The sequence below is a fragment of the Labrus bergylta genome, chromosome 16, assembly GCF_963930695.1.
Source record: "Labrus bergylta chromosome 16, fLabBer1.1, whole genome shotgun sequence".
In the NCBI taxonomy this organism is placed as follows: Eukaryota; Metazoa; Chordata; class Actinopteri; order Labriformes; family Labridae; genus Labrus; species Labrus bergylta.
The window spans coordinates 21842566-21857706 of record NC_089210.1 but is presented as its reverse complement, the minus strand read 5'-3'; the positions used below and the strand labels follow the sequence as shown (position 1 = coordinate 21857706).

The 15141-nt window shown below is 37.2% G+C and overlaps 1 protein-coding gene across 2 annotated transcripts; it reads left to right on the top strand.

Moving 5' to 3' along the window:
- The first annotated feature begins 564 nt into the window (after positions 1-564).
- On the top strand, positions 565-12870 carry LOC109979413 (nuclear GTPase SLIP-GC-like). Of its 2 annotated transcripts, none has more exons than XM_065965082.1 (17): positions 565-1059; positions 1458-1534; positions 2368-2452; positions 5633-5849; positions 5979-6254; positions 6478-6684; positions 6773-6951; positions 7484-7565; positions 7652-7739; positions 7836-7963; positions 8291-8467; positions 8568-8725; positions 9853-9976; positions 10721-10829; positions 10923-11056; positions 11519-11600; positions 12770-12870. In XM_065965082.1, exons 2-17 carry the CDS (start codon positions 1489-1491, stop codon positions 12853-12855), a joined length of 2178 nt encoding a protein of 725 aa, XP_065821154.1. In that variant the 5' UTR covers positions 565-1059; positions 1458-1488; the 3' UTR covers positions 12856-12870. The 2 variants fall into 2 exon arrangements, with proteins under 2 accessions (XP_065821154.1, XP_065821153.1); XM_065965081.1 differs by having other exon boundaries at positions 1455-1534.
- Positions 12871-15141: the final 2271 nt, after the last annotated feature.

Sequence of the window (15141 nt, the reverse complement as noted above, 5' to 3'; positions counted from 1 at the left end):
TCTGGTTACTTTATTCCTGTTGTCTCTTATCCATCATTGCACTACAGTCACTTTATTTATCTCATTTTTACCTTTACAGTTATATTGTATATAATAGTTCTGTTGTTCCATTGTTCACCATGCACCTTATTAACTTATCATTTAGTATTTGCCTACTTGCACATAGCTCTGTATATATATATATATATGTATTTCTCGTTTACTGCACATAGTTATGGTTACATCTGTTTACATCTGTTAGTCCGATCACTGTCTATATCTACTCTTTTATATTTTGTATTTTTAAGTTAAGTTTAAGCTTTAAGTTGTATTTAATGTTTCGTACTTGCACTGTTGTTAATTTACTGCTCTGTGTTCCTTTGAATTGCCCCCCGGGGACAAATAAAGTTTTTTGAATTGAATTGAATTGCGAGTGTGACTTCTCCGTCACGGAGGGGGAGAGTGTAGTGGTTGGTTTGGGGACTGCGGTCAAGCCAGCCGCTCCTCGAGTTTACATAGTGAAGTGAGCCGCTCCTAAATTTGAAGTGCTCACGTATTCTGATCTTTATGGTAAATGCTCCGGACTGCAGAGCGAGCAGGAGGAACAGACAGAGAGAGTGAGTCTGTTATTAATCTCCTTTTCCAGACAAAAGTGATAAATGCAGAAGTCTTACCATAAAACTGACTATGAGATACACGTGTATGAAACGGGAGTAAACAGAATACAGTACAGGGAATAGCTTCGGAGGTCGGGGAAGTTAGTGTGAGAATTATTCTGCGAGTCTGCGGTAACTTCCGTTTTTCAAAATAAGGGTCAGGGTGTGGTAGCCGGATGTATTCGCATTCACCAAGTCGGACAAGGAAATTAGGCAATACCCCTTAAACTGGCATGTTTCATTATACAACATGAACTACTGCAAATGAATTTTACTTCGTACACGGACCGTGGTTAAATGACTTATTGAGATAGTTTTGTTTTTTTTACTTGATCATCTGGGAGTTTTGATACAGTCATCTGTGGAGCTTTTTGGACTTTTACCATTTTTACTTTCATCATCGTCTACAGACTCCAAAGGAATTGTAAGTAAAGCAGTGTTACATAAGATAAGAAAGGAATAGAGATGTAACTAGTTTTACTAACTCTGACTGGACGTTGTATCTTTGATTAATGTTCTGCATAACTTAAACTTCAAAAGCAGCTTCTGGTTATCTATTTCAATTTGCTACATATTTTTGAATAATGTTACAGCCTCCATCTGTCCTTTGATTTAATGAAATTCATATTAACTGTTTGAAATGTGTCAAGTTGTAAATCTGTTGCTTAAGGTGGCTGCTTTAACCTACGAGGCACAGCAAGAAACACAGAAGCAGGCCCTCTCTCTCTCTCTCTCAATAATATCTCGCTTTGACAAAAACAAGTGAGAGAACGTTTTATACTCTGAGGGTCAAATTGTTCTTCTTGCCTTTTTGATAAGAAGAGAGAAGGAGCCACACGGGAGAGACCAGCAGATGGCATCACTACCTAAGAAACCACAACATGACAAGGAACTCACAGGTATTTCATTTATTTATTGAACAAATAAAATTGAACAAAGATTTTAAAACCTCAGGTGTCAAGGATTCCAAATGGGGGAGAAGAGTTAGGAGAGTTATGACCCCCCCCCTCCAAATAGTAGGCCTATAGGCTGTTATTAACCCTGAAGAGATTGCTTTTCTCTTCTAAGAGAACACTAATAAGGTTGTAATCTCATGCCTTAACTTCTTAAGAGGATTCCACTAAAAAAATAATCTACCCTTGAACCTCTCTGTTAACTTAGCTGTCATTTAATCAATGCAGCCAATCTTGTAGAAGCTATATAACTATTTGTACTTTACCCTGACCCTACCTGGTGTCAGGGCAGACCCCTTCACTTTCAGGTTCAGACGCCCCGTCTCCCTGTACCCATACAGATGATCCAGCCCTGCAGGCAACAGAAAAGGGAGATGAGCAGCGTAGTGTTAAATATGTCTACTTGTGATGGGTCCCCCGGGAGTTTATTGTTTTATTACTACAAAACAGGATAAAAATAATTAATTTAAAGAAGAATCCTGAGATAAAACAAAACATGTCTTCAGTCTATACTGCATATGGACAGTTTAAATCATTTCCCTGCTATTGAAAGGGCACTTTGTGCACTTACATGAACATTGGATTGTTAAAATAAGACCCAATTATGTTTTAAACTCTGAAAAACATTTTGCAAGAGGCTGTAAAAGCCTGAAGATACTATCTAAGACATTCTAACTGTTTCAGAAGAGAACGGCTCTCTCATGCTCTACATTTATTTCCTCTCTTTGTAAAACGATATTGATACATTTGTCTTTTTTTCTCTACTTTCACTCCAACAGGAGAAGATGTACTGCCTGAAGTGGAAAAAATCATGGCAAGTGTTGAGAGTAGGCTACCTCAGACAGAGCTCAAGGATTTTCTAGAGTAAGTAATACATTTTTTATATTGCATATTATTATTAGTTTTAGCGGACATGCTTACAAAGACATTAGCGACTGATCTCTGGAGTTGAGTCATTCATTTTGCAATGAATTTCTCCTATTCTGACTGTATTCTCTTGACAATGACCTGTGCCCATCACAAGTTAAAATCTGTTATCATTCTCTTTCCCTTTTTACTTATATAAAAACCTACAACCCAATTTCCTAGAAAGTTGGGACATTGTGTGAATTTAAATAAAAACAGAATGTGATGATTTACAAACATTTGGAACCCCATATATAACTGAAACTAGCACAAAAAAGACAATATATCTGTGGGTGAAAAAGTAACATCAGACTCGGAATGAGGATTTTGAAGTCAGCGTCTCGTTACTCATGCAGTGCACAGAATCTCACACAACATAGAGCTGTGGGAGAGGAGTTCCCCGAATAGAGAAAAGTCTCGGTATTTCAGCACAATGCAGATAACACTTGCTACATGCTACATAGATAAGTTATCTCTTCTCTGAAAGGCCCAGTTGTTCCATCTTCCCACCACCTCCCACTAATAAGACCTCTAAAAGAACAAGACACTTAATCATTGTATGTGCATAGCACTCAGTTACACACTCAGTATATCAAATGTTGAAACTGAGAAATGTAATAAACCCAATTTGAATCTTTATGCAAGCTGCACGTTCTATTTAGATTTAACACAACATCCCAACTTTTCAGGAACTGGGATTGTATTTGACCTCTATGTAATTCATCACTACCCATGCATTTCAACATAACTTAAATATTTCTTATATGTCAGAGAACTTCACCAGATTTATTTTTGGTTGTCAACTTTTATCAACTTTAAGGTTTTGTATAAACAATAACATGGCCTCTAAAAGTGTTCCTGTTTTCCAGCTTAACACAGAATATAAACAAAGGTCTTGCTGCAGTATATAGTGGCTGGTATGAAATCATTAAGGTTTGAAAAGAAAAACTTCTATTGAATTAATTTTCACATTAAAAAAGAGAAACAAACAACCTGGGCAAACAAAGACGAATATAAAAGAACAGTAGGGTTGAAAGTGTTTTTCCTGCATAGACAATTATTTGGGACCCCCCAAAGAGGTTTTACCCAGCACCAAAGGAAAATCACCAGAGTCAAAAAACAAAAAAGACAATTCAAATCCTCACTGAATCTATGTTTATGTATCAAATGACTGTTGAACAGGTAGAACATGAACTAAAATATGACGTCTCTGACTTCCAGCAGTCAACTCCCCTCTCATCTGTTTATACATGCGGCTCGCGCTGGATAGCCAGCTGATGCACTGTTTGTTTGTTTGTTTGTTTGTTTGTTTGTTTTGACTGGGTCTGGACGCTCCGCTGACGACCGCCAAGTGCTAAATGCTGGTAGATTTTTCATTTGGCAAGTTCATTTCACAGAGCTATCCACCACATGACGGGCAAATATTTACCCCAACAGTCATGTAAAAACTACACAGAGTTATAATAACGGAGTATTCCCTGCTCCTCTGTCTGCAGACAGAGCATCACGGCGGCACGCTGAGACACACCAAAATAAAACGAACCATATCCTCTCCACTTCTTAGAGATTGCATGCCCCACATTGAACACCAGCCCTCTCTTATGATTTTTTTGTACAGTTCATTTTCAATAATATGTATTCCATATTATTCCCATTATGTACTTGGAAACCCTGGTCTATTTTTGAAGTGATTTTCATGTTCTGTTTGTATGCTTAAGTCAAAATATATATAACTGCTTTGCCCTCCTTGGTTATTTCTTGTTGGTATCTGAAATAAATTGTTGGTCTAAAGTTTGAATTCCTTCTGCAGGTCACCAAAACTTCTAAATAATTTCTCTGAGTTTAAGTACATACTGCTGTAATACCTTGATCCCACCACTGCTTGAATATAGAATGACTGATCCCAGGTTTAAACTGAGGATCCAGTGCAGACCAAGTCAATAATTTGATGTCCAACTCAATATTATACTCTTTTATAAAGTCTATTGTCCCAGACATCAACATGTGGCTGCAGGAGCAGGGGGTTGAACCCTCTTGATAGACCATTGACTCTACCACTGAACCACAGCCACCCCTGTGTCTTTCTTAAGATTATCCAAATCCTTTTTCATGTCACTTCTTAAAGCTTGCCTAAATGTGTTGAAAACATCCCTCATTTCTAAGTTCAGGCCTCTGATCTCTTTAATGATGTCTTCTAGCCAATAGCAGATATCTTAAGCACCTTGCTAATACAGCTTGTTGTTAGTTGAGTCCACAATTTACTATGTCAAATGTAACATGGCCAAGAGGAGTCAAACATGTCCTCCCTGTCAGTAGACTAACCATGTCCCCATTTGGATGACAGCTATAGGTATGACCAGGTGTCCCGCTTTGTATGGGACTGCACAACATTTTCATCACCTGTCCTGAGTCCCTTAAATTGAGAAGATGTCCTGCATTTGATTGGCTTTAGTTTTCAAGATGAGGCTCTTACCATAGCCTGTTTCAGATATCAAGATATCATCCTTGTTGACTATGTTACGCTCCTCTGCCACAAAACAAAGACACAAGTCAACCAGGATGCACTTTTTGGCAGATTATGATGGAAACTACAACAAAGACAGGAGATGCAGCCACATTTGCCAGAGTTCTTTTTCAGTCACACATTAAGGACAGTACGATTTGATGCGACACACTGAATGCAAGACTGACCCTTAAAGAAAATGTCAGTCTATGGATAGGCCTACATCCCTTAAAACCTGAAGAGGATTGCCCAACAGATAAAGGGACAGCAAGTAAAATAACCAACGTTCATCACTGTGCAGCACTTGCAGCAGACTGTGGCTCCGTACATTTATACAGACTCAGATATAACAAAAAAAACTCACGGCGTACAAAAGCAGCAACCATAGTTAAAGATGTGCTTACACCGGCCTCTGTGGTGAACCTGCATCGTGCAACCTAAACCAACCTCGGCATTGCAGTAACATTTTGTCCCGCATAAACATACTCTTTGTCCCACATTTGGTCTGTTGGCACCTTAATGACAGCAGTCGCTGTGAAATTGCTGGTGGTTACTTCTAAAACATTACTGACACATTATTTCATTGTTTAATTTCCAAATAAATCAAAAAACATATTAAATCTTTTTTTCAACAGGAAAAAAATTGGTGGTTTGAAGAAAGAAAAGAGGGAGCTGGTTGGTGTCTTTGGTAAAACAGGGGCTGGAAAAAGCTCTTTAATAAATGCTGTCATTGGAGAGAAGGATCTCTTGCCCTCAGGACGTACCAAAGCATGTACAACAGTCATCATTAAGGTGGAGGCTAACAAGCAGAACCAGAACTATGAGGCAGAGATTGAATTCATCAAAAAAGAGGTAAAACCTGCTTAATGAGTACTTGTCACTTTTCAAAAAGTTCAGATGTTGCTGCTCATCACTTTGCTTCATGCATTTTTTTTTCATTTGTTTCCATGAAACTATGTTAAAAGATTACTTTTTCATCAGGAGTTCGAGGAACATGTGCAGGGCTTTAAAAAAATCTTACTGAATGATGCAGGCAACGAAGAGGATAATGGCGATGACCGTGAAGGTGCTGACAATAACAATACGGAGAATAACAATGATGACGATGTTGAAAGTAACGCTGTTGAGATGCTGTCAGCAGTGTATGGAGAACAATGGGAAGAAATATTGGACAACAACAATTTCATGGATCGGAAACATTTCAAAGAAATTCCAGAATTTCTCAATTCTGGCAAGATGACGTTGTCCTTTAGAACGGTAAGTTATAGAATAAATCTATAAAGTGTTATTCTTATATTAAGTCTTTTTTAAAAGAGTGAACTTCATCCTAAATTGAAACAATCACATACCAAATGTACCATTCATAGAAAAATCATTTAGGACCTTGTCCACTAGTAACCAGATTGTCACGTTCCAATCAGGATGTTGTACTCACCATGGTGCATCTAAATAAAATATTGAATCTTATCCTTTATTGCAGGCTGAACAGCTGTCTGCAGAACTTGTCAAATACACAAGAAGCAAATCAAAGGAAGGAGTGGCTAAAGGCATAAAGAAATGGTTTTGGCCCCTGGTGAAGTGTGTTACTATCAAGGTGCCAAATAATGACCTTCTCCAGAATGTCACACTTGTGGATCTACCTGGAAATGGGGACTGCAACAAGGGCAGAGATAACATGTGGAAAGGGGTAAATCATTTAAATGCATCACTATTTGTTTATCTTGTCTTAAGTTTAACATTATTTTATTACAAAGCGCTTGATTGTATCCCTCTAGGTTGTTCAAGACTGTTCCACTGTGTGGATCGTGACTGACATGGAGAGACCAGCATCAGAGAAAGAAGCATGGGAGATTCTGAAAAGTGCCATCAGGTATCTTGGAAATGGTGGCCAGTGTAAGCACATTCACTTCATCTGCAACAAGTCTGATCATATTAGACGTAAAAAAGGTCAAAGGTAAGTGGGGTTTTTTTCAAACATTATATTAACACTAATAAGTGTCAGTAAAAATGGTAAATGAAAGATGTATATATAGATGTATAAAAGATGTCCCCCTACCTAATGTGTATACCATCACAATCAGTCTATAAACTGTGTACCTTGTTTATGAAGAACAAAAAAAACAGTCCAGGCCTTACCTGCATCTTGTTGAACATCACTAGCCTTCCATTGGTGTTGTTCTCATTTCTCTCAAGTTTTGCTAACACAACTGGTGCTCCATCAAGATTGTTATCATCATCTGTTGTATCTTCTAGCATTAGGAATGTGTAAAGATCACTGAGTCGTGCAGGTTTTTAATACCAACATTATACACAATGTATCTGATAATCCACTTTTACACTTTATTGTATAGATATATGATATGTGCTCATATGTTTGTGTGTTAAAGAGACAATGTTTTGCTTTTATTCTAAGAGAAACACAGTTTGAGGTTTCAGGGCTTCAGATATTGTTTGAGGCACTGCCTGATACTGATCTCTTCTATCAGTTTAGTGGAAGCCCTAAGAGAGAGGAACGAGGAAGTAAAGGTGGAAGTGAAAGAAAAATTTGGGACACAAAAGATGGTTAAGGTGAGTTTTATAGACTGACAACCCAAAACACGAAGTTGTTCTATAACTGCAATCCCATCTCAAAATGATTCATTTTATTTTTTCAGAGACATTTCAGTGATGAATGTTTCAAAGTGTTCACAGTGAGCGCCATTGAGTTTCAGGACAAACAATTTCTAGAACCTGCTGACACTGGTAGGTGATCCCCCCATGGAACAGTTAGTGGATTATTTAATGTTTATAACATGTGAAAAGTGTCTAAGAATATTGTTATGTATTTATTATTTACAGAAGTCCCTGAACTTCAGAAGATTTTGCAAAAACTTAATGACAATCACTCAGAGACACTGAACTACTGGTATGTGTCAGGAGCGTATGGGATACTGTCCTTAATTCAAGGGGCCCGCTGTGGAGGAGGGGTAAGATAATGTAACAACACTTTCATTCTGTTTACGTATCAGAATTATTCGGGCTGTATAAATAAAATGTTAATTTTTTATTAAATAAATGCAGAAAAAATAAGGCAACAATAAACTTGAGCCTAATTAATTGCACTCTGACGTTAAACGTTGCATACAACCGGTCACATCAGCTTTTACACTTGATGAAAAAAATGCTAAAGATGTCATGGGCTTTTGATTTGTATTATTTCACACACACACACACACACACACACACACACACACACACACACACACGCACGCACACAATGTTTTGAATTTTAAATGTTTTCTGTTTGATTTCAGGCTACGGTAAAAACAGAAGTGAGCAAAGTCCTTACAGAAACAATGAAGTGTGGACATGAACAAGTCCAAAAGTCCATGCAAGAGGCCACAGATGCTTTGGAAGAATGTCTCAAGCGTGGGGTTGAGAACTCTAAAAGTTCATGTGATGATGTCTTGAAGTCCTTTTTAAATCCTAAGGTACCTGAATATTTTGTTTTCATAACAAAACCACAGATTGTCCAACCCATACTTAAATTATTAGTGTCTAATGAAATATTCTAATTTTGTTTTGTTTCAGAGGAAGGGAAAAGGAAGTGGTTTTCACAAGACACTGAAATGTGTAATCGACAACTATGGTGTCCACAAAACAACAGCAGGGAAACACTTAAACCTCAATGAGGATTTAGCTGCAAAGCTGATGGACAGCATTGATGAAGAATTTAGAAAGACCTTCCCGTAAGGAATTACTAAACAAGGACAAAAAATGGCCTCCTAAAAACGACAGCAAAGAAAAACTTATAAGATAATTGTATACAATGTAGTAATACAAATCCTTAAAACATAGATCAATCGTTTTTGCGTTGTGCCAAAACATAACAAAAGTTATGTCAAGAAACTTTAGAAAAAGAGCAGAGCTGTTTTAGAAACCACATGCTACATACTCCTGTTGAACATATCATGCCGTATGTACTTCATATTACCTTCAACAGTAGTATGACTGCCAGTCTGTGGTTATTTTGCAGTATGCCAGGCCCGACTAAGCTGGTTTCTGGTCTTAGAATGCATTGGAGTAAAAAAAAACAGCCCAGCTGACAACAATCGCCACTACAGGGTAGCATCCACTTACAGTCTGGAAAAAGCTGACGAGTGATTAATTTAGATTTTCAGCATTTTGAGAATCAAACAAGTTGATGGTGGTATCTTTGTGTGGTTTGGTCGGATTGTGATTATTTCTCGGGACACAATGGCCGTTGCTGTCCATCATCTCTGACCTGGTGCTTTGAATTGTGGGAAACAGTACGCAAGGACGACTGGTCTGATGCATATAATGTTTGTGCACCTTGCTCAGACCCCGTTCAGTACGACATCCGGATAGTTTTGGCATACTGTGGATCTCGGATTTGTTCGCATACTGCATACTGCATTCTGGCCAAATCAGTGCGTACTACTAATTTAAATTAGTTGGTGGTTTCAGAAAAAGCCCAGGTGAAACCTGTACTCCATGTTGTATGATTAAAATAAACCCAACACGAGTCCACCATAAGCAAACCTTTGGCAGCATTTATGCAAAGGAAAACTGTCCTTCTAACCAGCAGTTACCTTGAGCACCCGGCTAATGGTGAACAGTTTTAAAAAAGTATTCAGATAGAAATTAAGGAGATGGATTGGGCTGTAAACTTAAAATTGGCTGTCTGGTTTTCCAAGCTGGATGAGCAAAACTAAGAACAAGACTATCAAAACATTTGTGATTAAGTTCAGGTCTATGTTGGATTCTGCCACTCCATCTGCTACAGCTGAAATTATTTAATTTGAAACTTGTCCGGTCTTACTTAATGAAAGAGCTACTTATGAACATGTTTCAGAACTGAATCAAATCCTGGACCATTCAACGGGACCATCAGTTCCTTTTCACTCGACACTGGGGAGCTGATTCAAAATCGGAAGTACAAAGACGTGAAACTGCAACTGGAATTTCTCAGGACTGAGGTAAAAGAAGGAATAATTCAATCTAATGACTGATCAAGTAGTTTGTCGAGCAAATCAACATTAACCTGACGTTTGTGACTAATGTATGGAATAAAGAGAAAACATGCAAAAGTGAAACCAAAACAATGTTATTTATTCAGCTCTAAACATTATATACACTGCCTATGAAGAACACCATCAATATAAGGGATTATATTAGGGATAATATTAGGGATGCACAATACATATCAGTTCAGATGATTATTTGGCCAATATTACGGATATATATATATTTTTATAATCATTATTAACAATAATGGCGTTCATTTATGTTTTACGGTGTACATATGCGAGTGTACTGAAGGGACAGAACGATGTTACTGATGTGAATGAAGCCCAGAGGGGAGGGGGAAAGAATTGTGCCGAATGTGAAAAAAACCTAAAATGGGGGCTAGTCAACTGCTGGCTTATACTATGTGTTGGGCCTCATTGGTTATCTGCAGAAAGTGAAAAATAACTTTTACATGGTTAAAGTTAAAAAATATATTCTAAAGGCCTAACTATTTTTTGTTTTTCATTCTTGACATTAGTATACTACGTTAATGTAGGTCTATATATACATCTTTACTGATTATATTCTTAGGAGCAGGTAATTATCGATATTGGCTTAATAAAATTCATATTGTGCGTCCCTAAATATAATAAATATTAGCCATTTAAATTAGAGGGTCTACAACACAGCTTGTTCTTTATCCTCTCTCTTAGGAAGAAAAAATAAAAATCGAACTCCAAGAAACCATCCGGCAGCGTAAGAAAGAAATGTACAGCAGCCTGACGACAACAATCAAGGAAACCATGCAAACATGCTACGAAGGTAAGAGAAAAGATCTTGGCACATGAAACCTAACACTGACTCAAAACATTTAACATGAAATGTAATTCAGTAAAATATTCTGTTTCATTGTAGATGCTCAAAAATGTGAAGGAAAAGGAAGACTAGAAAACACTAGGAAAATCATAAGGCAGCATGTTGATGCTAATAAGAACACCATGTTTGAGAAGGCTAAAGATGAAATGATGTCAAAACTGGAAAACCTGAAGGTTTGTCACATTTTAAGTTGAATGTTGTGTTTAAAGGCTGCAGCGTGGGTGAAGAGCCCAAGACTAATTCTCACTCTGTGGGACAATAAAGTAAACCTTGATTTTTATCTCGATTTTTATCCAAACTCAAAAGATAATAATACAGCAAAAAACGTTGCACAGTTTGATTATTTTATGGTTCAATAGAACATTTCTTCTATCATCAGGTGATGTGTATCATTGAGAAAATTACTTTTGCAATTAAAACACTGCAGTCAGTGTAACAAAAAAATACATTTTGCTGTTAAATATTACAGTACAACAGAAAAAAAAATCCTATAGAAAAATATTTAGCTTTTCTGTTTTCTGAGCAGCCCAGTGAACACACGTTTAACCTGTTACTTAACATAAGATCCAGAATATGTTGAACACTATATTTAAATGCCCTGGTAATACATTTGAAATATTTTGATGCCGATTTAGGAGGAAATCCTGAAGAAACTGAACGACACAATGAAGGAGTCTGTTGAGCGCGCTCTCAATTCAGATGAACAATCACTTCCAGGTAATGTGGATGTTTAGAAATTAAAAATGATTTTGCCAAAATGTACTCTGCCTGTCACATTGGTGTTGCACAATAGCTCAATCGTGTCCCCTAGAACAGGGTTTCTCAAACTATTTAGCCCGTGACCCCCAAAATAACGGTGCCAGAGACTGGGGACCCCCACTGTCCCTGGAAGTTGTTAAAGCATTTAAAGCAGCACACACTAATAGGCATATCCAAACACTGGGATTAGTAAACACAAAAAAACACAGCAGCCTATAATAGTTGTATTATTTCATTGTGTCTGTGTGCATTTTTATTTACAAAGAGTAACAGACACCTACATTGTTACATTCTTGTGCAAAGTTACATTAGAAAGATTTTTTACAAATTACTTTCATTTCATCACAGATCTCACTTTATTTTAAATTCAACAACTTTTTGTATATAATTTTACAATAATGGGTAAATGTGCAATTTTAAGTCACTTCAAATGTTTATTTGTTTATGGAAGGTCATCTTGCGACCCCCCTCTCAGTGTCTTGCGACTCCCCAGGGGGTCCTGACCCCCACTTTTGAACGAACATCAAGGAGGTGCAGGGCAGTGCAAAAACAGCAGGCCTAGGAAGAAGATATACCTGCACACCTGCAAAAAAACAAAAATTATTACCTGAAGAAGACCTCTGGGGGAAATGTTGGGATTGTGATGGAATAAAAAGTTTTGTGGCATTTGAGCAAGTGTGCAGGTATATCTTGTTCCTCAATAGTGTCCCCTAAAAAATGTTTACTACACAATCCAGCACATTTCACGAATGTACTTTATGTGGGTTAGGTATCTAACACGTCCAGTCCTACATACAAGCCTGTGATATCTAAAGATACAAACAGGGAGTTCACACATGGATGTTATTTTGAAAATTTGATGTATTTATGACCATGGCAGGACAAAAAAAAAGACATTTCCCCACAAGACAGGAAGTTCACATATATCTGCATACAATATGTGTGAAATGTCAGGTTTAATCACAGCCTGAAAAAACTTCCATGCTAATATTCATCCATAGAAATAAAGTCACCTACTAAGAGGATATTACAAGTTTTTGCTTTTGCCAGATTCTGAAGCAGATTATCTTCACACCAAAGTGCAAAGACATTTTTCCAAGGTTGAAGTTTAACTTTTTGTGTTTTAGATGTCAAAAAGGAGCTTGAGACGGTGACAAAATACTATCAAGAACTGAAGACAATCACACATGAAGGAACATCACCAGTCAGGTAAAACATTTTTTTTAAAGTAGATAATGCTCTGATTTTAAACTGTAAGAAATTGCTTCACTTATTTTTATAACAGTTGCTAACAATGCTTCTATTCACACTAGTGCTGATCAACCCGGCCCGTCATCTGCACAGGTAAGTTTAAGTAAAAGTGATGATTAAAAGTTAACATTCTGGTAGACAATGAAATGGTAATATGAAAGTTATCAGTAGAATATCACAACCTTTGTGTTTAACTCTCTTGTGGATATTTCAGGTTTACCTGATGCAGAGAAACAGCTGAGGCCTGTTTAACCACTGAGGGTCCCACAGGGAACATTGAAAAGTCAAACGAGGCTTCTGGATATCAATCAATCAAGCTTTATTCATATAGCACCTTTCATACAAATTCAAAGTGCTTTACAGCGACTGAAAAACAAGAATAAACATAAACTAGTGACAAAACAGGGTAGAAATAAAAATGGATTTAGAAGTAGAGAAGTAGAGACTAATGCACACCAATAGGAATAAAAATAGTTAAGTTAAAACTGAAAAGATTATCAAAAATATAGTTGAGATAATAAGAGGGTAAAGATTGCCTTATAGACAGTTAAAATAATTTCAAAATGAATATGAAAACTCACAGGCAGCCTGTGTAAAGATTTTAAAATTGGTGTATTGTGTGCTCTCCTTCAGGTCTTTGTTAGCACTCGTGCTGCCGCGTTTTGAATTAACTGCAGCTGATTTACTTTATTCTTTGGTAGACCAGAAATGAGAGCATTACTTCTAGTTATGAAATCGGTATTGCTCAGAGAGAGAAACTGCCTCACTTTGGAAATGTTCTTTAAATGATCAAATGCTGTTTTTGTGATGGAGCGTACATGTGGCTTTAAATTAAATTCATAATCAAATAAAACAGATACCAGAACAAATATTTATTATTTTCTCCCTGAAGTAGCCAGCAAACTTTTGACATTTAGAACCTGGAAGCTGAGCACTGTGGTTAACTGTGGGATTGAAAAGTGAATCAATGGTACTGATTTAGTCTCAACCTTTTTGTCAGGTTGTTATTTCTGCTCTCTTTGAGTGGTGTGTTTAGATGTTTGTTGTGAGTTTCATACATACAGATGTCATATTAGTGACAGTTTTCCTTTTGATTAATTGTGGGCCTCAGGCCAGAAATGGCTGAAGGTGGGGGGGGGGGGTGTTGTGTTTTTCATGTTAATCGTTTCTTTTTTGGGCCTTTTCGCCTTTATTAGATAGGACAGCTGAAGAGAGACAGGAAACGGGAGGAGAGAGTGGGGGGATGACATGCAGCAAAAGGCCGAGGTCAGATTCAGTCCCACAACTGCTGCTTAGGAATGTAATCGCTGTACATGGGGCGTGACATAACCGTTATTTGTTTCTACCATTCTTTCAGCAAGACATCAACTTCTGCAATAATTCAGCTTTTTGTTATTCTTGAATATGTGTTAACGATTGTTTGTTAGTGTTTTTATTTCATGAATTTAGAAGTGGATGATTTGATGTACCTGCTACAGTTTCACTGATTATTACGGTGTCAAATTAAATCTAATAAAACTTTAATCTGTGTAATGATATATTAGAAATAAGAGTTAATTTTATTATCAGACCAACTTTTCTGGCTTCCTGATATGAACTGTACAATGTTTGTTTTGTTTTTAAGTCTTCATTGTTTATAAATGCAATATGGCACATCATGCAATAAAACTCCTGATTAAAATGTTGTTGCCTTTTTGTCTTTATTGTGAATTTGGTATGAAAGTCCTGCAGCTGCCCAAAAGATTTCCATTCAACCCAAACGTGCTGTAAATACACAGAAGCTGTCATTTAAGAGACACAAACCCAGAAAACAAACTACTGCATATCTAGTCATCACAGGAGAAACACTCCAGGCCTGTAGGGGGCACTAAATGTTACAGCTATCCTTTTATGGAGAAATGTATTTTGATTATTGGTAAAGTAACTCCTGCTGCTGAGTGAGGCTTTTTAGCCAAGGATTTTCTCATGACTCAGCACCTGAACAACTGATGTTCATGTTGTCTGACTTTTGTTTGTTGTGCCATCAGTCCCAGGGGGTGAGGGGTGGGGGAGTGCTGTGTTTGTCATAGCCCGTCTGTTTCATCCGCCAGCCGATCTCAAAACGTTGTCCTTCCAATTATCTTTGTTAATTATGTTCTTTGTAAAAAAAAATTCACTCATATACAGTCTAAGTAGCGCCCCCTATCTGCTGTGATGATTGCAGCTTTTTTCTGTCTCCTTTGTTTTCTGTTTGTGTGTTTTTGACTTT